General features: G+C 35.5%; 1 protein-coding gene and 1 non-coding gene across 18 annotated transcripts in view; both read right to left on the bottom strand.

Moving 5' to 3' along the window:
• Nucleotides 1-23,200, bottom strand: part of Cep170 (centrosomal protein 170) — an 84,908-nt gene that overhangs the window by 33,540 nt on the left and 28,168 nt on the right. For 10 of the 17 annotated variants that reach the window (XM_006496943.4, XM_030255572.1, XM_030255571.1 and 7 more), the window contains 6 exons: nucleotides 19,886-19,944; nucleotides 19,640-19,799; nucleotides 17,650-17,784; nucleotides 11,823-12,299; nucleotides 7,102-7,259; nucleotides 6,622-6,915 (listed from right to left, as the gene is read on the bottom strand). In XM_006496943.4, coding sequence (XP_006497006.1) covers nucleotides 6,622-6,915; nucleotides 7,102-7,259; nucleotides 11,823-12,299; nucleotides 17,650-17,784; nucleotides 19,640-19,799; nucleotides 19,886-19,944 — 1,283 coding nt within the window. The remainder of the gene's footprint in view (nucleotides 1-6,621; nucleotides 6,916-7,101; nucleotides 7,260-11,822; nucleotides 12,300-17,649; nucleotides 17,785-19,639; nucleotides 19,800-19,885; nucleotides 19,945-23,200) is intronic. The other 7 variants (XM_006496948.4, XM_006496947.4, XM_017321736.2 and 4 more) reach the window with 1 other exon arrangement.
• Mir350 (microRNA 350) lies at nucleotides 9,714-9,812 on the bottom strand. The gene has a single exon (NR_029775.1). It is a non-coding gene; the product is annotated as a microRNA 350 (primary transcript).

Raw genomic sequence — 23,200 nt, forward strand, 5'->3', positions numbered from 1 at the left:
CAGGCTGCACGTTACTAACTTTAAGATAAATAAGACCTTTAATAGTACATGGAAACCAGGGTATAGATGGGAGTACAGTTTCTTTGCTTCACCTTCCTAAACAACAGAGTGGATTAAGCATGACAAAGAAGGTATACCTGTGTTCTGTCACTTTACCCTGATTTATAAGGAAAGCAACACTAGCTGCTGAAGTGGCTCATGTGTGACTTTTACAAAATGGTTCACTTCAAATTTACTGGTTCATTTTGTTATTTTTATATAACTAGAAAAATCTAACTCATTTGAAGGTAAAAAAATAACCATATATAATTTCTTACATTTTGCATCAGTATGGCATGCCAATTTATAGTTTCTGATTTGGAGATATTTAATTGCATCAGATATAAGTTTGGCTTCTTAAAATATATTCATCAGTGGTTTTCAACAAAGAATATGGTCGATCTCTTCAAAATACTCCTAGTAAAAATGACTTGGATAGTACCTTGTTAATAGACTATTATTTTGAAAAGGTAACAAATTATAGCTTGAATACTTCAGCTCTAGTGGGAGCTGAAGGCAACAGATAGTACTCCTAGCAATTTTCTATACATCCTCTTATCAGAGATACACCTATACATCTATCTTTTAGAGAACTGCAAATTACTTCTTTCCCATACAGGGCAGGAAGAATTCCAGTGTGGCAAAAAGCTTTAGGTTTCACATTTATGATTTAGTTAATTAATTTATTAATTATTTTTGAGCATCTCATACTGTAATCCAGACTGACCTACATACTCACCACATTCCTCCTGCCTCAGCTTCACAAGAGCTGTAATTATAGGATAAATAAGCCACCATGGCCAGCTTTTACAACATACTGAAAAAATTAAGATAACAATGGATAGTCCAGTTTAACCTAGAATGCATTCATCTCTGTGTGAGGCACACAGACATTTGCTTGTGACATCCTGCATGTGGAAACAGTGCACAGCTAGTTACATGCCTACACGCATACTCTGAGGCATGCACAATTTTCTTCACTTCTAAAATACTACACTCTGACATGTGATCTGATAATGGTCTAGAACTTGGGAGTGCTTCAGACACCAAATTTGCAAGGGTTTCCATTTTTGATTCTAGATTCTGTCACTAGATTTCATCCATATGTACTTCGTTATTTGATTTACCACCTGAATAGAAAGTGGCTTACCTGTCATTATTATCATGAATACCTCAAGGTACTTGCATTTTGTTAGCCTTAAGTTTTTTATTTTCTCCCTGTCCTCCTCTGACCTGGTGTCAGTCACAATTCCAAATTTGTTCACAACAAAATCTGGCTCTCTCATCTAGGCAGGACTTCTTTAGATTGGTCTTCGACAAGATAAAAAGGACATAAAGATATCTAATCTGTATCCTTTCTTTCTAAAATCTTCACAGAAGTTTGCTAGTCCATTTTTAATTCTCCCAGGGCAGATGTAAAAGAAACTCTTTAGGGACTGACACATGACTGAGATGACTCATGTGTCTAAGGAGAGGAGTGACATTCACATGCCACCTACCACTGTGTCCTTGATCCAGGTAGATACCATACCAATCTCTACCTGAGGATTTTAATGTTGGGGAAAGAGGTCACTACCTTTTGTCTCACTACTGCATGTGCTCTACTCTATTGCATGTTCTTTGAATACCTTCTCATTCTTTACCTCAGAATAGGTACATATCATATTCACTATAGAATTCCCATTTATAGCTCAGTGGCTACTCTAAACAAATTGAACAACTGGTTACTGAGGCATGGTACTTAATACTGTAGGCAATTAGGCCAGGTACTACAGGATATTGAAAAATCTATATGACTTATTTCTTCTTTACTACCAAAGTCTAATACACACACACACACACACACACACACGAGTCCAAAAGAACCACACAGAGACACTTTATTATAAAAACCAAATCCCCGTGAATATCAGACTATACTTTTAGGTTCCAGTCTCAATTTTAGTTGACAAAAAGAAAACAAAAACAATTTCTTCAGTTATTAACAGAAACCTTTGGTTTTGGTTTTTTTTTTCTACTCCCAAGTTATTATTGTCATTATGTAAAAGTCCAAACTACAATGGCCAAAGTTTCACACCTTTCCATTCAAAATGGGATGGTGGGGCTAGGGACTGGTTGTACTCCATTCTAAAGAGCAGAATCAAGTTTCATGGATGTTTATATCCCATCTATTAATCAGGTACACAGATCAAAATTACACCTAGTAATATCAGATACAGGAGATCAGCTCACTGTAGCAGGAAGCAGAGCCCAGTGTGAGAGGAGGGAGAGGAGAGAGCTATGTCATAACTATAACAGTACACATTTAGACAAAATGATAATTTCATAGCAATAATACTTAATTTATTAGATCAATATTTAGGACCGTGAGTATAGCTTATTAGTGGCAGAGTGCATATCTAACATAATGAGTTTTAGCACTAAAAAAAGTCCTAATCAACTAAACTTAGGATTCATCTCCTCATAAGAAAGCTAACACCAAGCTTTTGTAGGCTATATTAATTAAAGAATGGTGATGCACTCACATTTTAATCCTATCAAGGTGTCAAAATAAGAATAGTCAAGTCTCAGATCTGAACATTTCTTTCCCTAAGGAACAAGGCCCTGTTGGGCAAGATGAGTTGGGCCTCTGTAAGTTAACCACTAGCACAAACTCAAGAACTATGCTGAACCCTAGTGCATAGAGTCAAATAACTGAAGATGATTTAAGAAAGGAGTTTTGTTTTTAAATCTGTAGTATTTTCCCCAGGAAAATATAACAACTTTTTAAAAGATAAGTACCTTAAAATTCAATGGAATAAATATAAGTGTTTAACGTTATGATTTTGATATTTGTAACTAACCTTTCAAATCTAAAATTTAAACAAAATTGTTACAAGAGTTCAGAAAGAGGTTAGGAGAAATTATTTACCATTCATTGTAATACACATATACATACAGATAAATTTTTCTTTTTTTTCATTTTTATTTTATGTACATTGTGTTTTGCCTGTGCATTATGTCTGTATGAGGGTGTTGGATCTCTGGAACTGGCAGTACAGGTGTGAGCTGCCATTCTGGTGCTAGGAATTGAATCCAGGTCCTGTGGAAGAACAGCCAGTGCTCTCAATAGCTGAGCCACCTCTCCAGCCCCAATACAGATATACTCTTGTTAATAGCATCATTTACAATAGTCAAAAATGGACTCAAACTCAACATCTGTCAATGGATGGATAAAAGTTTCTATAATAGAATAATTTATGATTCAGTGACATAAAAGAATTAAGTAGCATAGCATTGCCATAACATAGATGAAACTTCACGACAATATTCTAAGTAAAAGTAGCCAGTCATTAAAGGCCACATATAGAATGACTCTGTTCATATGAAATATCTAGACTAAGTAAATGCAGGGACAGAAAGCAGATAGTTAGTTGCTAAGGTGTCAGAACAATGGGAAAAGATGTACTTAAGTGCAATTTCGTTTTAGAATGATACACATTCTGGAATTAGACATCGCCATCGTCACACAACAGTATGAATGTACCACAGCATCCAAGACACTTCCGAGATGACTTTCAATTGGTCATCCTTCTGCTGCAGCTTACCAAGTACTGTAATTATAGGTGACTATTAACAGAACTGCACATTCTCAATGCCTAAAATATCTAATTTTATGTTATAGGAATTTTACTTTGATTTTAAAAATAAGGTACCATATAACTCTATCTTTCTCTTTGTGCTTCTTTCTGAATAAAAATAGTTTAAATTCTTTGTTTTCTTTCTTAACTTAAAAGTTCTCTCTCTGCAAAGTAACTGTGGTCCTCTGAACAGTCCTTTCTTTCTCCTCTACTCTTGCCCTTCATTTTCTGATTAAGACTGGTGCATATATATGTGTGTGTGTGTGTGTGTGTACATATATATATATATATATATATATATACACACATATGAATATAATAAACTCTTATCTCTATTACAGAGTTAATTATATGTGCTGCAAAATTAACTCAGCTGGCAGTTAAATCTAGTGTTCATTGAGAATATTGAGGACAGTTCCTTATAGTATGGAGTTTATAGTTCTTTCCCACTTAGGTAAATAAGGACAAAACCATAGAACTAGTAAAGCAATGACTATGCTTAAGACTAGAATGCAACAAGACCATAGTGTCTACAGACCCTTTTAGAGAGTTTTAACTATTTAAATTAAGTGACTAATTCTTTGATGAAATTTTAACCTGATACATTCCTTTAACATGTTACACTTCTCAAAGCATTTAACATATAACTTTATTTGTAAGTATATCCCACTAAGTATGTACATCTTGAGACAAAGAATACACAGAATTTTCAATTTGAATAATCTTTTCCTCATACAGAGGCTAGCACACTATCAATGAAATTACTTCTTCAATGAAGGAATAAGAAAGGAAATAAAACTATATGGGAGTTTTGCAGATCAAAACAAATTTAGTTGGACAACAGCTGCTCCAACTTCTATCATACATACTCCAACTTTAAAGAGGGAGCTACAGATAACTGAGCATGTCTGTTTATTACTCTAGACCTTTCAAGTCTCTGCTTATGCCTCAGTCTAGCTTTTTTTGCCCTTTATTTTCTCTGCAATCATCCATTTATCACTTCATCTTCTTCAGATGTCTAAATCCAGTTCTCCATGTTTGTTCTAGCAAAGCCTAGTTTTAAGCTGGCCTGACCTCGGCGTCTAGCTTTAACCATACCTCCTGAACTCTCAGCTTTCTTACTGTGGCAGACACATGACAATGGAGTGACTTTGAAGCAGTATTGGTTTTAGATTTTTCTGGTTTACACAACTTAAGAATGGACAAATTAGCTATCCAGTTGCATAATACCATTCTTTTTAATGGTCCTTGCTCTAAAATCTTGGGTTTCTCCATTCTGAAAGTGATGATGTATTAAAGGGCTCCTTGAGAATGAAAATGATGCATATGATAATTTTAGACAACAATTAATGATCAGATTCTGTGAACTCCCCATTGCCTATCACTTTCCTAAGTAGGCCTATCTGTAGAAATGCCTTCTTTCTGCACACTGCACCAGGCCAGGCTTGTCCCTTGTACTATAATTTCCACCTTGGGTTTTTTTTTTATTTAACCCCTTTAGTGCTGAAAAAACTTTACAGGACTCACCAGACTTTGGGTAGAGAGTCATATGTAGAAATGACTAATATAAAAACTAATAATTAAGAGGTCCTCTTCATACAGCTATATGACATGACAAGCTTCCTATGTGTTTTTTAAATACCTGTTGAGCCTAAAAAGTCTTAATTTCTTAAACAAATGACACTTACGCTTAAAGAGATTGATTTAACCCAAGAGGATAAGTAGTACATATAGTTTAGACACTTAATTCCAGATGCTTGGAAACAGCCATGTTCTTAATGAATATATATAATCATAAAATAATATTTAATAAAAAATATTACTCAACTGTGGAGTAAACTGTCTATGGCCTTTTAAAGTCCATACTTCTTTTTTAACAATGGTCAAAGTACTGCTTACATATAACACTTATTTTCAAGACTAACACGTCTCTAAAAGTCAGGCACAATGCCACTCTAACAGTAGAATAAGTACAGACTCAATACATTTATGCTTACAAATTATACATGTATATCAGTCAATGCATTGCAAATACTACAGAACAAATACTAAAATAAAAATAATATAATGAGAATCAAAAGTGAACATAGTCATACTATTTTTGCCTACATCCCAGAGGGTTATATCTTGGTCGTTCTTTGACGGACAATTCTTAAAATTAGAATATTCTAAATGTTAATGTACACACGAACCACATGGTTATCTTGTTTTTAATATAGAAACTGATTGAATATATATGTATTAGCCACTTAAGTGATATCAATGTTGTTCACTCATGAGCATATTTTCAGTAACAAGAATTTAAACAAGAGATTTATGTTTAGTCAAACTTAGATTGCTATTTTCCATGTGGTAAAATAAATAGCTCATTCTAAGGTCCACCATTTACTATCATAACAAATTGGGAAGTACTTTATAAATCATACAACAATCACCTTGTAAATAAATAAGTAACATCAAAGAAATATCTGAAATATAGACAAATCATTAGGACTGGACTGGATAAACCTGACTAAAATGAACAAAACATATAAACACTGATTTTGTTCTGATTCAGCACAGATAGTAGTGAAGAGAAACAAACAGAAAATGGGTAAAGCTAATCAAAGCAAATGCTATTCATCTGCTCCCCAAATGAAATTAGTAGGTAGAAAATCAGTTAACATTTATATTCATGTAGAAATCTATTTCCTTGTTCAGTTTCCATAGAAATAAACATGAAATGACAATGAAATTTATATACCTTAAAAAGGCCCAGGTAGTTTAAGTGTAGAAGACTTAAAATTTAGGAAAATTCAGAATATAAGTGAATTGCTTGCTATTAGTCTTCTAGGTCCCTAACAAAACCCTAAAGTCCCAACTCCACCTATTGCATGAGAACATTTCGCACCACCTCTCCAATAAGGTCCAAGAGTCAACAGCCCCCCACAACTACCATCATACTCAAATTTCAATTATTTACCTTGTCAATCATTTTTCTTGCTTCCACCTCCTCACTGTTGGGATTCTCTAACTCAATGGTATAAGTACCCTTGTCACTTTGGTCATCATCATTATCCTTTTCTGAAGAGGCAGAAGTAGCTTGATTTTTTAACATTACATCCATCTCCTGGCTTGGTCTGTGCCCAAGACTCCCTGAACTTCTTAATAATGCAGTTTGTAGGAAGGGTAGTGACACCGATGGCTCCTCTGATTTCTGTTTTAACAATTTCCCATGTGGAACACCATGCCCCCCTCTGTGATGCGTAGAGCTAGTCTGTAAAGACAAAGAAACCACTTTGGCATCTGCTGGTGGAGATTTTGCTTTTTCAAGTTTTTTATGTGGTGTTGAGAAAGTAGTTTCCTGACATAAGATGCCTGAACTTTGAGTAAAAGAATATGACCTTCTCTTTCTGGAATGATCTTCATCAAAGAATGCAATCATAAAAGCAGTTTGACTTACAGCAGCCTGTTCTTGATGCTTCTCGGTGGACTGGGCCTTCTTTTTCTGCTCTGAGTGATGGCGGCGTAAATGTTCCTCCAGAGTTGCACGCTTGCTACAGCGCCTGTGTGCCCCAGCATTCTCTGAATCACTCTGTGTACCATCATCATGTTTGTTTCCTGGACACAAAAAAAGACATGATATAATAGAGAAGAAAAAAATTCCATGTAGAAAATCAGAAGCACATACAAAAGTGTCATTTGTTTTGCTACCCTTCCCCTTTCTAAGACAGAGTTGTATGTCCTTTAGTGTAACAGGTTCTGCATACTGCCCTCCTGCACAACAGTTATAATTATATTTCACCCGTCAATGAGGCCCTTTATAAACAACTGAGTTATTACTTTTCTTTCTCTAAATCTCAACTTTATAAAAGATTCCTCAATCCCTTAAAAGAATAAGCGATGTTCCATCACCTGTCATAGTTTGTACTTCTAACATTAATACACATTCGCTCTGCCTCTCAATCGTAAACCTTTGGTACTAAACAAACAAAAAAAAGACCAGACTCCAAGGTTTCAACCCTACACAAAGAACTACAGGCAACTAAGGGATGCCAAGAGTGGGGGAAACAGTCGTCCCCAAGGAAGAACACACCAACTGATTATCCAATATCAAATGGTCAGCCCTGCCTGAAAACATCAGAAAAGCAAGATTATATAGACACAGTAGATTGTTTAGAAATTATGTATGTAAGAACAATTAATGAAAAAAGTGAGCAATAATTTGAAAAAGAGTGAGAAGAGGTTTATGGGAGGGTTTGTACAGAGGAAAGGAAATGGGAAAGTAAAATGATTATAATCGCAACAAATAAAAGGAATCATTTAAAAGACTGGTGTAACCGAAACACTATTTAACACAATATGAATGTCATTAAAATGGAGTATATCTAAATTATGATATTCAATAATTTTAAAAGTTCAACACACCTTTCAATAAAAAGACTGAAATTTGTAGCTACTATTAGTAACAACCAATGTTTACAAATGTTTTCTTAGAACTCTAGTGGCTTCAAAGAGTTAAATGATGCTGACATCCTACCAACTACAAAGACTTCTACTATACCCTTCCTTCTAATAAACTACATGGTACAGATATAGGTAGATACCATGTCCAATATTATACTAGCCTCCCAATAAAGGTTTTTCTAGATCAGAGCAAGAGTTACTCTAGGCATGTGTGGTGGTTTGAATATGTTTGACCAAAGGAGTGGCATCATTAGGGGGTATGGCCTTGTTGGAGGAGGTGTGGCCATGTTGGAGGAAGTCTGTCACTGTGCTGGTGGGCTTTGAGAACCTACTCTAACCATGTGGGAGCCCGTTTTCTAGCTGCCTTCAGATGAAGATGTAGAACTCTCAGCTCCTCCTGCACCATGCCTGCCTGGATGCTGCCATACTCTTGCCTTGATGATAATGCACTAAACCTCGGAACCTGTAAGCCAGCTCCAATTAAATGTTCTTTTAAGAGTTGCCTTGGTCATGGTGTCTGTTCATAGCAGTAGAACCCTAAGACAGCATGATTTAGATGGATCACCAATCAAGGATTAACAAAAATCTTTTCAAAGTTATAAATGAATCTAGTATATTAGAATGTACATTGACAGAATCCAATCTTGTAGAAATAATCTGACTTTGAAACATTCCCACGCTGTCTACTCTAAAGTAAACATCTGTCAACAAGAGAGCAATCAGAAAGAAAAGGCTTGCTGTGTATGAAAGAATGAGATGTATGTCTAGGGGAAAGGATTTATAACGTGTATGGGTTTGTTCCTAGTAAATCTGGAAGCTCCCAATAACAGTGAAATATAACACAAGAGAACTACCTGTAAAATGTAGTACATAAAAGAAATGAGGACAGACAAGGGAATGGTAGAACTGAATGACATCTTGAAAAAGGAGGAGAAACGGAGGGCACTACTATGGTAAAGATAAGGCAGATTCAAAGTGACAGATTAACATAAAAATCAAATGAGATGAATGTAAAAATTCTTCAAATTATTTACTATCCAAAAAGTACTATGAAAAGAAAAAAAAACCCAACAATGTGCTTAATTAGTGGAATCTCCAACACTGATAATTTAGGAATCATGAGTAGTATATGGAAAACAAACAGAGATGTAACTACTAGTTTAGACACACATTTTATTATAGTACTGTTTAAAACATACTGGGTTGGATAAACTGAATAGGAATTCAGTTTGTTAAGGTCCAAAAGAATAAACACTAATAGTTTCTATACTGTTAGACCTGTAAGTAAGACTGTAAATTTACTTCAGAATTTTTAATGAAAACACAAGTTTCATTGTTACTAATCTGTTGGAGATTAGTCATTTTCTTTCTTATAAAGCTATTAGTCCTTCTAGTGCTTCTGTGTATTACCCAAGGGGAAAAGTTGAGGCATGATTAGATCAGAGTTGTAATCTTATGTTTCTATTCAGTAAAAAGACCACGCAGAAATGCTCAGCATACTTCTTAACCCCTCTGCTGATCTCTAACTATCCTAAATACAGACATTCACTTGCTATCCCTCAGGTTAGCTTGGCTGTACTTTGTGAGAAGTTGGTATAAAGCAAGCTGCAACTCTCCTAAAGGGTGAAAGTGTATGGGCTTTGTGAACATTATTTTCCTCACTGTCCCAAAGCGCATGCACTTTACTCTTGTAGGAGCAAGGCATCTATCTATCTATCTATCTATCTATCTATCTATCTATCTATCTATCTATCTATCTATCTATATCTCATATCAATTGATTTTCACAGTTGCTCAAAGTCCAAGTTTTAATAAATTGTTACTAACTACTATCTACCTCCGTTATTCAAAATCTGAATGTATCCGTTTTATAAACTAATGGGAAACTTATTTATTGATAACAGCTCTGAATTTTGAAGAAAGTTAATGTCATTTGTAAATAAGTATGAAGAAATAAATAGCATGGCTCTATTTGGGATACAAAGTGAGTTATTGCTGGGAAAAATTTTTTTTGGATGGCTTTCAAAATAGGCTAATGTCAAGTATGAAAGAATAATTCAAGGTCAATAGTGATTAGACTAATTTTTGGCAAAATTTAAAAATATATTCTGATCAGTATAAAGACAGTGTTCATATGGGTATTAATGATTCTACTTCTAATTTGGCTCAAATAGGTCCTGGTGAAGAGCAGAGAATATACTAAAATGATGGCTTAAGGATAATTGTTAATACAGAAAACATTTAACAATTACACTGCTATAAAAGGATTTTCAGTATTTCTCTAAGTATTATTTTATTTTATGCCTATGAGTGTTTTGCCTTCAAGCATGTAAGTTTACCCTGTGAGTGCCTGATACCTGAAGAAGTCACAAGAGGACACTGGATCCCCTCTTTATGGATGGTGTGGAGCCAACATATGGATGCTGAAAATTAAACCTGGGTCCTAACTGCTAAGCTACCTCTCCAGCTCCTTAACAAAGATATTTTGATGGAATCTTGCCAAAGGATCTTTTTAATTCATCCTTCATCTATGCAGTAAGTGTATGGGTTTTAAGAAGACTCATTTTCAAGGCATATACTACCTCTGATATACTACTAGCTTATCACTATTTTTCATCAAATTTACATTAGCAGTCATTTTACATGTTATCTTTAACCTTTGCATGCGTATGATTCAACTATGATATAACTAACATGTAGGAGGAGTAAATATATCACAATCAGAATTCAATTATCTTTCTGCTAGGTAACTGCTGATCACTATAATTAAAGCCAGAGTCAGTCCTGTCATTAACAATGAAGCCATTAGATAATAGCCTATGCTGAAGTCCCAGATGCAGGGTTAAGGAATACAGTAGGCTATATATGTTCCCTGACCCCAAAAAGCAGTTTTTAGAATAGAATTAATCATCTCCCCATAAAAGCCACAGAACTGTCAAATTCACAATCATTTGTTCAAAGCAATTCCCTTATTGATAGCATATTAAAATACAAAACAAAATAACACAAATTCCAAAAGAAATTCAATTCACAAAACCAGTGGGAAGAAAGCTGATTAGTTGTTACAATCAATATACATGCAATGACTGTAACTAAGTGTTGAATAAAGTATATGTAATAGCTAATATTACTATATAATATGATTAATTTCTGCAAATGAACATCAAATTGCAGTTGACAGCACAAACTTTGTGTTAGAATTGTAGATACCTAGTGAATGTATCTCAGCTGAAAGCGTCTGTGTGTGAGGAGCTTCTGCACACAGCTGACAGTGTGAAGCACTCACTCCAGCGCAATCTGACTTTCTGGTGTAAGCAGGTAAGTAGCTTAATTTTGTTTTCAAAACCTAGAAATGGTGCTATATTGGAAGCATGATAGAGAGAAAAAGAACTGTACATATCTTTTCTTTAAATCAAGAAAATGATGGGGATTATTTTCAGGAAAATTCTGCTTTGTATAATTAATAGATTTTTATTTCTGCAGGTAAAGAGATTAAATGACATAAGTAACCTGCCATCCCCAAACCAATGTGGTTTTGGCAAGAAAACAAAGAAAAGCTAATATGAATGAGAAATCTGGACATAAACAGTGCTGTTTGCTCTTGAGCTTTAAAATTAAACGTAAATTTTGAAAAAGATATTTTCCAGTGTATAATTAAGTAACAGTAGTCTGTCTGGTAACTTATGATACAATAGGAATCTCTGAAGATCACTTTACCTTTCAACCTTTTCAAGTACACAGGAACATCACTTTTAATGCTCTTGGAATCCTCCTCTGTTCTTTCCCACACCATTTGAGGAGGGTTGTTTTGGGCTAGCCAGTCAGCTACTTTATTTTCTGGTGCCATCATTCCTGTCTGAATTCCTGGCAAGTCTTGAGTTCCTGGAGAGGCCTTCTTTGACTTGTGGCGCTGGTCAGAAGTGAATTTTGTCACATGGTCTCTAATAGTTACTTTTCCTGGCGTACTGTCATCAAATTCAATGGTAAATGAAGCATGCCCTGCACCTGCTGTATGGGAACTTGGTGTGTCTTTTGTTGGAATCTCATGAATAGTGCTCTCTGCTATTTGTGATGGCTGCTGGAATTCTTTTGTAGGAATTTCAAAATAACTTGGCTCCCTACAGAAGGGAAAAAGTGCTTCTTCACTTGCAGCCGCAGACTGTCCCTCCACGTGCTTGGCCTCTGTGCTGCACCCTAATGAGGAAAAGGAGAGAGAATTCAAAATATTTGGAAGCCTGAAGCATGAGGGTCATTGGTAATGACCATTACTATTCTGAGAATCAGAAGGCAGATTAACAGCCTGGATGAAAAGAATTGCACTCGTATGTTAGACAGATGTAACAGACAAGGAACGGTCTTGACTATGATCAGGAGATGCAAGGTGAACAGCAGCAATGCCAAAAAAAAGCAAAGCAGGAAAACTCAAGGTGAGAAAGAATTAAAGTATGGATGGAGATGCTCTGTACATATACACACACTGTTTGATAGAAAAAGCATGAATAGCCTCAACACGTCACCGAATGGGCTATTTGAAACATTTGTGAATAATGTAGGGCTCTAATAGTGAAGAGGTAGTCAGGTGAAGATGGAGATATGAAATTAATACATAAGCGATGCTTTGGAATTAACAATTCCACTTACCAGTCTCAATTATAATGTTCAGAGCCCACTCTAGGACAAAACTGATATTATGGAAGCTTGGGAGATGACACACATTATTAGGTGAAAGTGGTTAGTGATAAAACGTGTGGCTTGCTTGCAGCAATGGCCATCTAAGCAGCAGTATGAAAGAAACAATGCAAGAACAGAAAATTCTGTTGTCAGCCAGTAAGTCTGGAAGAGACTTAGTTTACAGCTCTGCACAGCAGAGTGTGTACAAAACCCAAAGGACGTGGGTGAAAGCTGCATAGCAACCAGTGAGTGGCAAGGGGGACAAACACAGAGCACTGTGACAATTCCTCCATTGCTTAAGACACTGCATAAAGCTGTGAGAAGCTGTTCTTAAGCATTAAGGTAGATGTACAAGAAAGGAGGTGAAGATAAACCTATCCTTTGGTTGAGAAAATAAAAGCCTATCTATTACCAAAATAGCCTACAATCATAAAAGAATTGGATTAAAATAAATTTGCCTAAGGCTCAAATATCAACTTTATTTTAATCATATTCATAGTAAATCAATTACAATTTACTGGGGAGAAAAGGTAATACAGACAAAGTAGGCTGTTTTTAATCAGTTTTTAAAAATTACACAAAGTATTTAGTCTTCTGAAATATCTTCAAATATTACATCTCTGTACAATTCATTAGGTGCTATAATTGATGTCATTATATATTAAATATGAAATTATAAAAATCTTTTATGTTACAGAATGAGAGCAATAGTCTTGTCATTAAGTATGTGGGGTATGATATATAAGATATATAAGGTAAAAGGATATAAGGCTCCATTACTAAAATAGTAATAATCATGATAGCCATGTTCATACTGTCAAAAAAATATAAAAAGTCTAAGAATATTTAAGAATAGAAATACACAAAGTAAAAATTATTCTTTTCAAAATTAATTCCATTGGGTTTACCAATGAAAAGTCAAAGTATCTCAGAGAAATTATTACAGCAAGCAGAGAGGTAAGATGAAAATCACGAGCAGGTAATTGGCCTTGAAAACATAGTATCCCCATACCTGAGAGGCTCAGGCTCTGGGGAACACTACTGTAAGGTATTGTTCAATAACTTAATGATGATTCTCAATAATAAAGGAAAAACTTAAATTGTTCTTAGATTTCTCTAAAAAGGTAGTGATATAGATATTACATTCCATAGTGACTTAAGACAAATGGTTTAATTTTTTAATAGCAGTTATAAAATTAAAGTTAGATTATGTGGAAATTTTAGTATGTGATAGAGATTTATTTCAAGACCAGTGGTCCCTTTCAAATTCATAGTGGAATAATTTAAGGAATTTTTTTTAATTTAAAATTTTATTTTATTTTAATTACGTATTTTCTTCATTTACATTTTCAATGCTATCCCAAAAGTTCCCCATACGCCCCCCCCCCCACTCCCCTACCCACCCACTCCCACTTCTTGGCCCTGGCATTCCCCTGTACTGAGGCATATAAAGTTTCCAAGACCAACGGGCCTCTTTTTCCACTGATGGCCGACTAGGCCATCTTCTGATACATATGCAGCTAGAGACACGAGCTCTCAAAGTGTGGACACATTGCCCCTTCTTAGAATTGGGAACAAACACCCATGGAAGAAGTTACAGAGACAAAGTTTGGAGCTGAGATGAAAGGATGGACCATCTAGAGACTGCCATACCCGGGGATCCATCCCAAAGTCAGCCTCCAAACGCTGACACCATTGCACACACTAGCAAGATTTTGCTGAAAGGACCCTGATATAGCTGTCTCTTGTGAGGCTATGCCGAGGCCTAGCAAACACAGAAGTGGATGCTCACAGTCAGGTATTGGATGGATCACAGGGCCCCCGATGGAGGAGCTAGAGAAAGTACCCAAGGAGCTGGGGGGTGGGGGGGAGGATCTGCAACCCTATAGGTGGAACAACAATATGAACTAACCAGTACCCCCTGGAGCTCGTGTCTCTAATTTTAAGGAATTTTATCATGTTAGAAAAGTTAAACAGTTTTCTTCTCTTATAACATTGGTAGAACATACATGGATGTTCATAAATTTGATGTTAATTTCTATTCACATCTATTTTTATTTAAACCAAATTAAACTACAGAAGATAGTATATTTGTTTGTGTTAATACTTTGTAATTAACCTCAATTATCAAGAATTTAGTAACTAAGCTAGAATTTATTCTATATGCATAAACTAGAAGATATTAACAGCTAACAATTTATATAATTTTTGGTTTGGTTTTGCTTATTTGAGATAGGGCTTATATAGCCCAGGTTGGCTGGTTGGCTGGCTCTGTCTGTCTGTCTGTCTATCCATCCATCCATCTATCCACCCACCCATCCATCATCCATCCACCCACCCACCCATCCATCTATATTTGAGAGAGGATTTCACTATGGTTTTACTTGTAGACCGGATGAAAAATTCTGTCACATGGTCTCTAATAGTTACTTTCTCTGACATAATCTCATCAAATTCAATGGTGAATGAAGCACGCCCTGCACCTGCTGCATGGGAACTTGGTGTGTTTGTTTATCTTGGGAATCTCATGAATAGTGCTATCTCTGGTAAGTAAACTAACATGACAGTAAGTGCTATCTCTGGATATTGCCATGATGATGAGATGCATACAAAGCATGCATGCGGAAGAGAAGAACAAAGTGAGCAAACCTGGTGCCAGCCGCTCTTTCTCAGGCTTCTACTCTTACTAGCCATATGCGTGCACCACTGGATTTTACAAGTTATGTAACTCAGAATTTTAAAGTTGTGTGAGGGTAAATGACACATTTTTTTAATGGTTCCTTAGTTTTCAGTACCATGTAATTATTTTCAGAATACTGCAATAGTTAAATTGATCTGTGTTTTCTAACCCATCTAACTGGTTATATTCACCCCACATTCCCCCACCCCAACCCCATATCAGGTAATTCGCTCTAGTGCAACATGAAGTTAGAATGTATGGAACTTGAAGTAAGGAATTTAGAGTTCAGTCAAGATGCAAATATAGTGAATGAAACAATATTACATACCAGCAGTATAGTATCATTTATACCATGCATATTGTGGGAGGAGGCAGGAATTAAGCACAATTTATGTGGGGGTACAAAGGGAGATAATACTGAAAAAATAATAATGAGATACAAGGTGTATCAGGGATCAAAAAGTTCAAATTCTACTTGGCAGGCAAAACAAAGTCACTGTATTTGTTTCGGAAGTGAAGATCAGTTCATATTTGCTATGTAGTTTACAGCAATGAGGTTGAAACTTAAAACTTAAAAGTTAAATTATGACTCAGCAGTGGAAAGATACAGAAATGGTTAATATATAAAATGGAGAGAAGAAGAAATTAAAAATTAAAGCAGATATTCTTGACTTCTGGTATACTCTTTCTATTTCTCCTTCCTAAAGAAACATTTCCTAAAAGAACTTCAATAATTTCTAGTATCACTTTTCTCTGACACTGCTCATATTCCCTAGAGACAAATAACTCTACATGATGCTTCGAGGAGAGCAAGGGTTTTATAGTGATAATCTCACATGCATCGCCAGAGACTGGTTAGAACAGCAAGTGACCTTCTGAATCTGTGAGACGCTGATGAGAGATGTGTTGAAGATTTTTGGGAAAGGTCTTCTTCCAAATCCTAGAATGTCTTCTGTACACAACTTTTGTTCTTTTTTTGCTGGTTTGATCAAAAACTATGTAACTTGGAATGCTGGTGGCAGCAGCTTTGAATGTGAAGGTAACTGCATCAGTGTGTAAGTAGTGTGGATACCAAGGCAGAGATGGCAAGACTAGCTAACAATCCTGTCTGTTGCACTGCACAGCCATGAGAGGAATCAAGTATGGGAGCTAGTACATTCCCTTCCTAGTCTGTATCAGGCAGCCATTCTGTCATTAACATGACAGGAGGCATATTAAATAATATAAAGAAAAAGCATTGGGGAAGAAACAAAGTTGTGATGAAGAGTTATTTGCAAAGTTCAGCATCATCATCAGACATATTGTTGGCAGCATTTTTAGACTTGTACACGGGTTTAAGTAGACTATGTCAAAAGACAGAATGTTCATAATTCTCCAGCTGAGAAAACTGCCATGCTTACTTTGTGTAAATAAAGTCAAAGGGAACTTGTAACAGTTCTGGTGGGTACTGTCCTTGCCTCAGAGTCACACATCATATGTCTTTCAAACTGATCCTTGGTATCTGTAGTTAATTCCTCCAGTTTCAGATCTTTATCTGCTGTTACTAAACAAACTGGTTTCTTCAGCTCTGATTTCTTTTCAACAACTTTATGTGACACTATCTCCATTAATCCTGGAAATCTTGATTTTTCTACATATTGGTCACCACTTAAGTACACCACCAAGAACAAAACATGTTCCTTAGTTACTAATGTGAGGATCTAAACCATAATTGATTCTGGCCTTTGGCTGTTGAACTCTGAATCATACTGCAATCTTATCTCAATAAAAATAAGCAAAGTAATAAGGCTTTAAGAAACTTATTACTTTGTATCATATTTCTGAATGTAACAGAATTTTTATTTTATAATGAATATATGAGAATGAATCAAGTAAAAACATGTAACTCATATGTACCTACTTTTATAAATTTATTTTAATAATCATTTTGAAATACTTAAAATGTTCAGTTAATGCTATTAACTTGTTTTCTAAAACAATTTCATAAACAAGAAAAACATAAGATTTTGTATTATATACACATTGTATTTAGTATTTTATGCGGGACTCATAATACACTACAATAGCAAAGCCATTTTAAGAATGAAGCTATAGTGTAGATCATTTTTCATTATAGAGTAGAGTGACTTTTGTTTAGACTATAAATACTTGCCCAATATGAATTTGATGCCACAGCCACTGAGGTATTTTTACCTGAAGCCCCAGCTTCCTGACTTTTTCCCTCAGGCTTGCCATTGGCCTTGAAAGCTCTTTGTTCATCCTCCTCGGCGTCTCCCCACCAGGACGGCTGCCCATATAATGGAGTGCCTCGGGGCATAGCAGAGACATCTAAAAAGAAGTGGGTTAAAACAAATCCTTCTAAAGCAGATGAGACAAGAAAATATATTATATGTGATGCTAAATTTACTTCGTTGATTAAAAGCACTCTAGTTTCAGCAATGTAGCATTTGTGCCTGAGCTTAAACAGAACTGGCCATGACTAAGTGAATGCACACTGGCAATGACTAAGTGATGCAACTTGCTACGTGTGACAACAGCTTTTTGTTAAGTGTTAGAGCCCTCTCTGATACATAACTGAGATCTGTAACTCTGTAAAAAAGGATCATTGAGTATGTAGACAGAAGAAGTCTTACACAGAAGAATTTTGTTGGAATTAAACAGTAATTACCAAGGGAATAATACAAAAAGTCTGATCAGGAATGTCATTAAGTCTAAATATATAAAAGATCAAACTAAAGCAAATTTTGGCATGAGAAATGACACAATGGGTATTAAATAATAACTACATTTGTGCTCGCTCAATGCTAGCAAATCTTTGGTTTCAGTAGATGTATTATTTATCAATTTAATACAGTTGTTACTTGAAGGGATTATCTATGTAAAGCATTTGTAATTATTAACACTGTAAGTATTAGATGATATATGGATAATGCAGTATTATTAAAATTTTCTCTTTTGCAGGCTAGAGAGATGGCTCAGAGGTTAAGAGCGCTGACTGCTTTTCTAGAGGTCCTGAGTTCAATTCGCAGCACCTACATGGTGGCCCATAACAATCTATACTGGGATCTGATGGCCTCTTCTGGCATGCAGGTATATATGCAAATAGAGGATTCATATACAAAAATAAATAAATCTTTTAAAAAAATTCCTTTTTGTTTATAATTCAGAGAAATATAGATAATATAAAATAATAAGATGCAGTTTTAAACTATTATTTCCTTCAAGTATTCAGACTACTTTCCTTAAATATTTAAGATATGGGGTATATTTAGACATCATTGTTAATGTTTTCTAGGGTTAACTGGCTACATTAAAATGTACTCTGGAATCAGTCACTAATATATATTATTTTTATGCATGTACAGATAGGTGTATGAGAACAAAAATATTTAAGACTGAGTATAAATTCAAAAATTTCCCAAGAAGTTAGACTAATTGCAATATATGTTATATTGACAACTATTGTGTTTATATTGACAAACTACTGTGTGTTGTTGGAGCTCAGTGAGAAGCTATCTCTGGAAGTGAGACAGAGAGCAAGCCCTATGTCAGACCCCAAGGATGGTTGTCTCAAAGTGTCCTCCAAGGTCAGGGGATGGGTTAGTCCCCTTAGCTGGATGACAGGGAGAGAAGAGAAAAACAAAACAGCCCAAAAGTACAATGTGTGTCCTTGAGAACAGCTAAAAGACAAACTGTTTTCACAGAGATTATTATTGTTTGTCCACTAATATGCAAGTATCTGCAGAGGAGAGAAGTTGGAAACTTGGCTCTGGGAATCTGGGCCACCAGGGGACAGTTCAATTGAGGACTGACTGTAGCTAACTGCCTCAGTTTCCCCAGTCAGATTCTGTTAGATGTTGTGAGCAACATACTACCTTTCTATATTTTAGTTTGTTGTTGCTTTTACTTGGAAGTCTCACTCCAAGGGACACCCAGGGACCCCTGGGACTTTGCATTGCGAACATCAGCTACCTACGTTCTAGGTGCTTACATAGTCAGTTTCTGTACATACCAACTTGATGGTACGATGGTGTGATGGTGTGATGGTGTGATGGTACGATGGTACGATGGTATGATGGTGTGTGTGCGCGTGTGTGTGCTTCCTCTCTCTTCTCCCTCCCTCTGTAGAGACCCATCGATATGGCTACTGTAGATCACTCTCCAGATCATGCAGACCACTTACCCATGGGTTTCTCTTCAGATTTCAGTGCTTCTGTGGCTCTGGGCTGCACTTCTGCAGCAGCCTCCACTTTTGAGTCTGTGCCTTTGGCACTTGCTGATTTTGGTAATTCTGATTCTGAAGACTTCTGGGACAATTGAAGCTGAATGGTAAACTTCTCGTGCTACAAAACATTTAAAATCAAAGTGAAGCTTTCATGAAAGAAGTCAAGTCTAGCAATTCAAGGCTGGCAACAGGAGAAACCCTTACCTTAAGAGCTTCTTCAGGGACCCTCATTTCTCCTCGTACTACAGTGAAGAGATTTGTATGTAAACAGAGCTAAGGAAGAATGTAACTCCACAGTTCTGGTCACTGTGCTGATAACTTATGCTCCAGGCAAAGGGCATGGCTGGGAGGAGGGGAACCCTCTCAGAGACAAAGGGGAGGGGAAATGGGGTAAAGAACTCTTGGAGGGGGACTAGGAAAGGAGCAACATTTGAAATGTAAATAAATAAAATAATTAAAAATTAAAAAATGAACAAATGCAAAAAGGTCATCAAATATAGTTTAGAAATTGTCCTATTTCAAGAGTAACTTATAGTATTATTATAGTACAGTACTGGGAATTAAGCCCAGGACCCTGAATATGCTAGATATGTATACTTCACTAAACCACATCTCCACACTTAAACAAAAATATTTTTATAGAGCAGGTCTCTAGTCTATTTTTAAATTTGAGATTCTCCTGGTAGCTCCAGAGTACCTGGAATGTAGCCTGAGCCTGGAATATTCCCTTTAATAACAAAAATACTTAAAATACATAATAAATATTATGATAAATATTAACCTTTAAAATCTAGTAAATATAATCTTAGACAATATTGGCCTTTAAATAATTAGAACACAAACATTTTTAATTTTCATAAGCAACAATATGACAGGACCAAAAGAAGAAAATTATAGATACCTAGTCACAAAAGTGTAAAAATATCTCATGAGTCAGTAGCCAAAAATCAATCCTTAAGGGACTGATTACTTAGATTTGCATGAACTTTGATAAAAATGGGGTTCATTTTGCAAGTACAAAGAAAATGAATGCTATAATTAGGGTTCATATGTAACCTCACCACCCCCTTCCCTACATGTACTGCAATAAGGTCATGTTACATTATCAAACAATGATTCTATACACATGAGAACAAGTACTTAGATATAATGAATGCTTTCATTATTATGCCTAAACAACAAGGCTTCTTATTAAAGATCAATCCTCTAGAGGTCCTATTTCCTACCATTATTTAACCCTACAATGAAAGCAATTTTATAATTACGTACTAAATTCTACTACCATCCTTTACTAATTCAAAGCATTCATCAATCATTTCAAGGGGAGAAAGCTGTAATCAGCATGATGTGTGTGTGTGTTCATGTGCGTGTGTGAGAAGGAGGGTGAGTAATAAAATCAGTAAATTTATGAACAGAACTTCTTAGACCTATAAACAACTCTATTCAACTCCATTAATCTCTGTTCTGCAACAAATACTTTAGTGAGTGGACAGAATCCTGTGATTTCAAAGAATCTAGTTCCTGAATTCTGTGTGGAAGTTTCTTGTCAATAAAGAAGCTTTCTATGACTCTGAATTGTGGAATTTCTCTTTTTTTAATATGTATATTTGTTGTTATACATAGAAATGTTCATATAACTGAACATTTAATAAAAATCATCTAGTACATTGGTTCTCAACTTTTGGGTTGTGACCCCATCAGATATCCTAAAAAATCAAAGCTTTACATTATGATTCATAACAATAGCAAAATTATAGTTATGATGAGAATAATTTTATGGTTAGAGGCCACAACAATATGAGGAATTGTATGTATTCAAGGTTCACAGCACTGGAAGGTGAGAACCACGGCTCTAGCTTTTTTTTTTGGCCTCAGAAATTAAAAGCTTAGGAGAAAATTCACAGCTTAACTACTTTTCAATGGAAATGCTAGCATTTAAAAAGTTGACAGTGATACCTATGTTTTCAGATGAAAACATGAATGAATATAGACTTTTAGCGCTACCTCTAATAGACACATGCACACCTCTTCTTCGGGGCCTCAGACAGGGGTCCTGTTTCTTATGTTCAAATATTTTGTGTTTTCTACGTGTGAAATCAGAAGCCTTCCCCTGTGGGATCTGAGACTGCTACGGTGTGGTGGTTTGAATGAAATGGCCCCCACGCCAGGATCAGCTTCTCCCTGCCACCAACTTGCTCTCAGCTACTGTCCCAGTGCCACGGTCTGCCTGGCTCCTGCAATGCTCCCTGCTTATGATGGTCAAGTGAACCCCTAATTTCATGTTTTCTTCTGTACATTGCTTTGGTCATGGTGCATCTTTATAGCAATAGAAAAGCAACTAGACATGATGGTCCAGCTTTTATATCTTAAAACCTATTTCTTCTCAGTTGTATAAATCTTCACAAGTAGTTTTCAATTTGCCAATCAAGAAAAATGATAGAAATGCAGTTACTTATGATGTCAGTAATTTATAAAAAAATTTAAAGCTTATTTAAAAATTAAAACTTTTGGGGGGTGTAATGGGAAAGACAAGGCTAAATCTACAAATCATGTGAATAAATCCTGAAGCTTATTTTTTCAGTGCTTTATAAGACTATGATAGTTAATTTAAACCATCCCTATATAACTTATTCAATAAGTATTTATCTAAAATGGACATAGAAACTCACCTGCATGCTAGGAGTATGCTTTTAGACACATTTTACCTTAATAACAATTATGACTGAGCAAAGTAAAATTTTAAATAGTTTTAGTTATTTAAAAGAGCTGTGACCTTAAAACATAAGTATCAGATATCACTGGGTATACATCAACTTTCAAAGAAAACTTTAACTCAAAATAACAAATAACATATACAACAAAGCTATAACAACATTTTACCAACCAGCAAAACAATGTAGAGTTTTCTCTAAAATCCAGTGCAATAAATGTAGCACTTTTTACATTCTTATTTGTCATAATGTTCAAAGTTTTAGCTAGAACAAAAAGACAACAAAAAACAAAAAATAGGAAGAAGTCATATTATTATTTGCACATGTTATTCTATATGCAGAAGGCTCTACAGGCTCTATCAAATAACTCAGATTTTATACAATTTCAGAAAAGTTATGGGGCATAAAATCAACATGTAAAAAGTAGGGTTTTAATACTCAACTAAAAAAAAATCTGTGGGCTGGAGAGATGGATCAGAAGAGTAGGGGGCTGGAAAGATGGCTCAGCGGATAAGAGCACCACTGACTGCTCTTCCAAAGGTTCTGAGTTCAAATCCCAGCAACCACATGGTGGCTCACAAACATCTGTAATGAGATCTGATGCCCTCTTCTGGTGTGTCTGAAGACAGCTACAGTGTACTCATATACACAGAGTAAATAAATAAATCTTTCAAAAATAATTGTTGAGAAAAAAAATAGGGAAAAGCATCCCATTTATCTGTCAGAACAAAATTCTCAGTGATACACCTATAATCAGGGAAATAGACTTTTTCAGTGAAGTACTTTACGTACTGTTTTAAATGCGGAC

This window comes from Mus musculus, chromosome 1 (assembly GCF_000001635.26).
Source record: "Mus musculus strain C57BL/6J chromosome 1, GRCm38.p6 C57BL/6J".
Classification (NCBI taxonomy): Eukaryota; Metazoa; Chordata; class Mammalia; order Rodentia; family Muridae; genus Mus; species Mus musculus.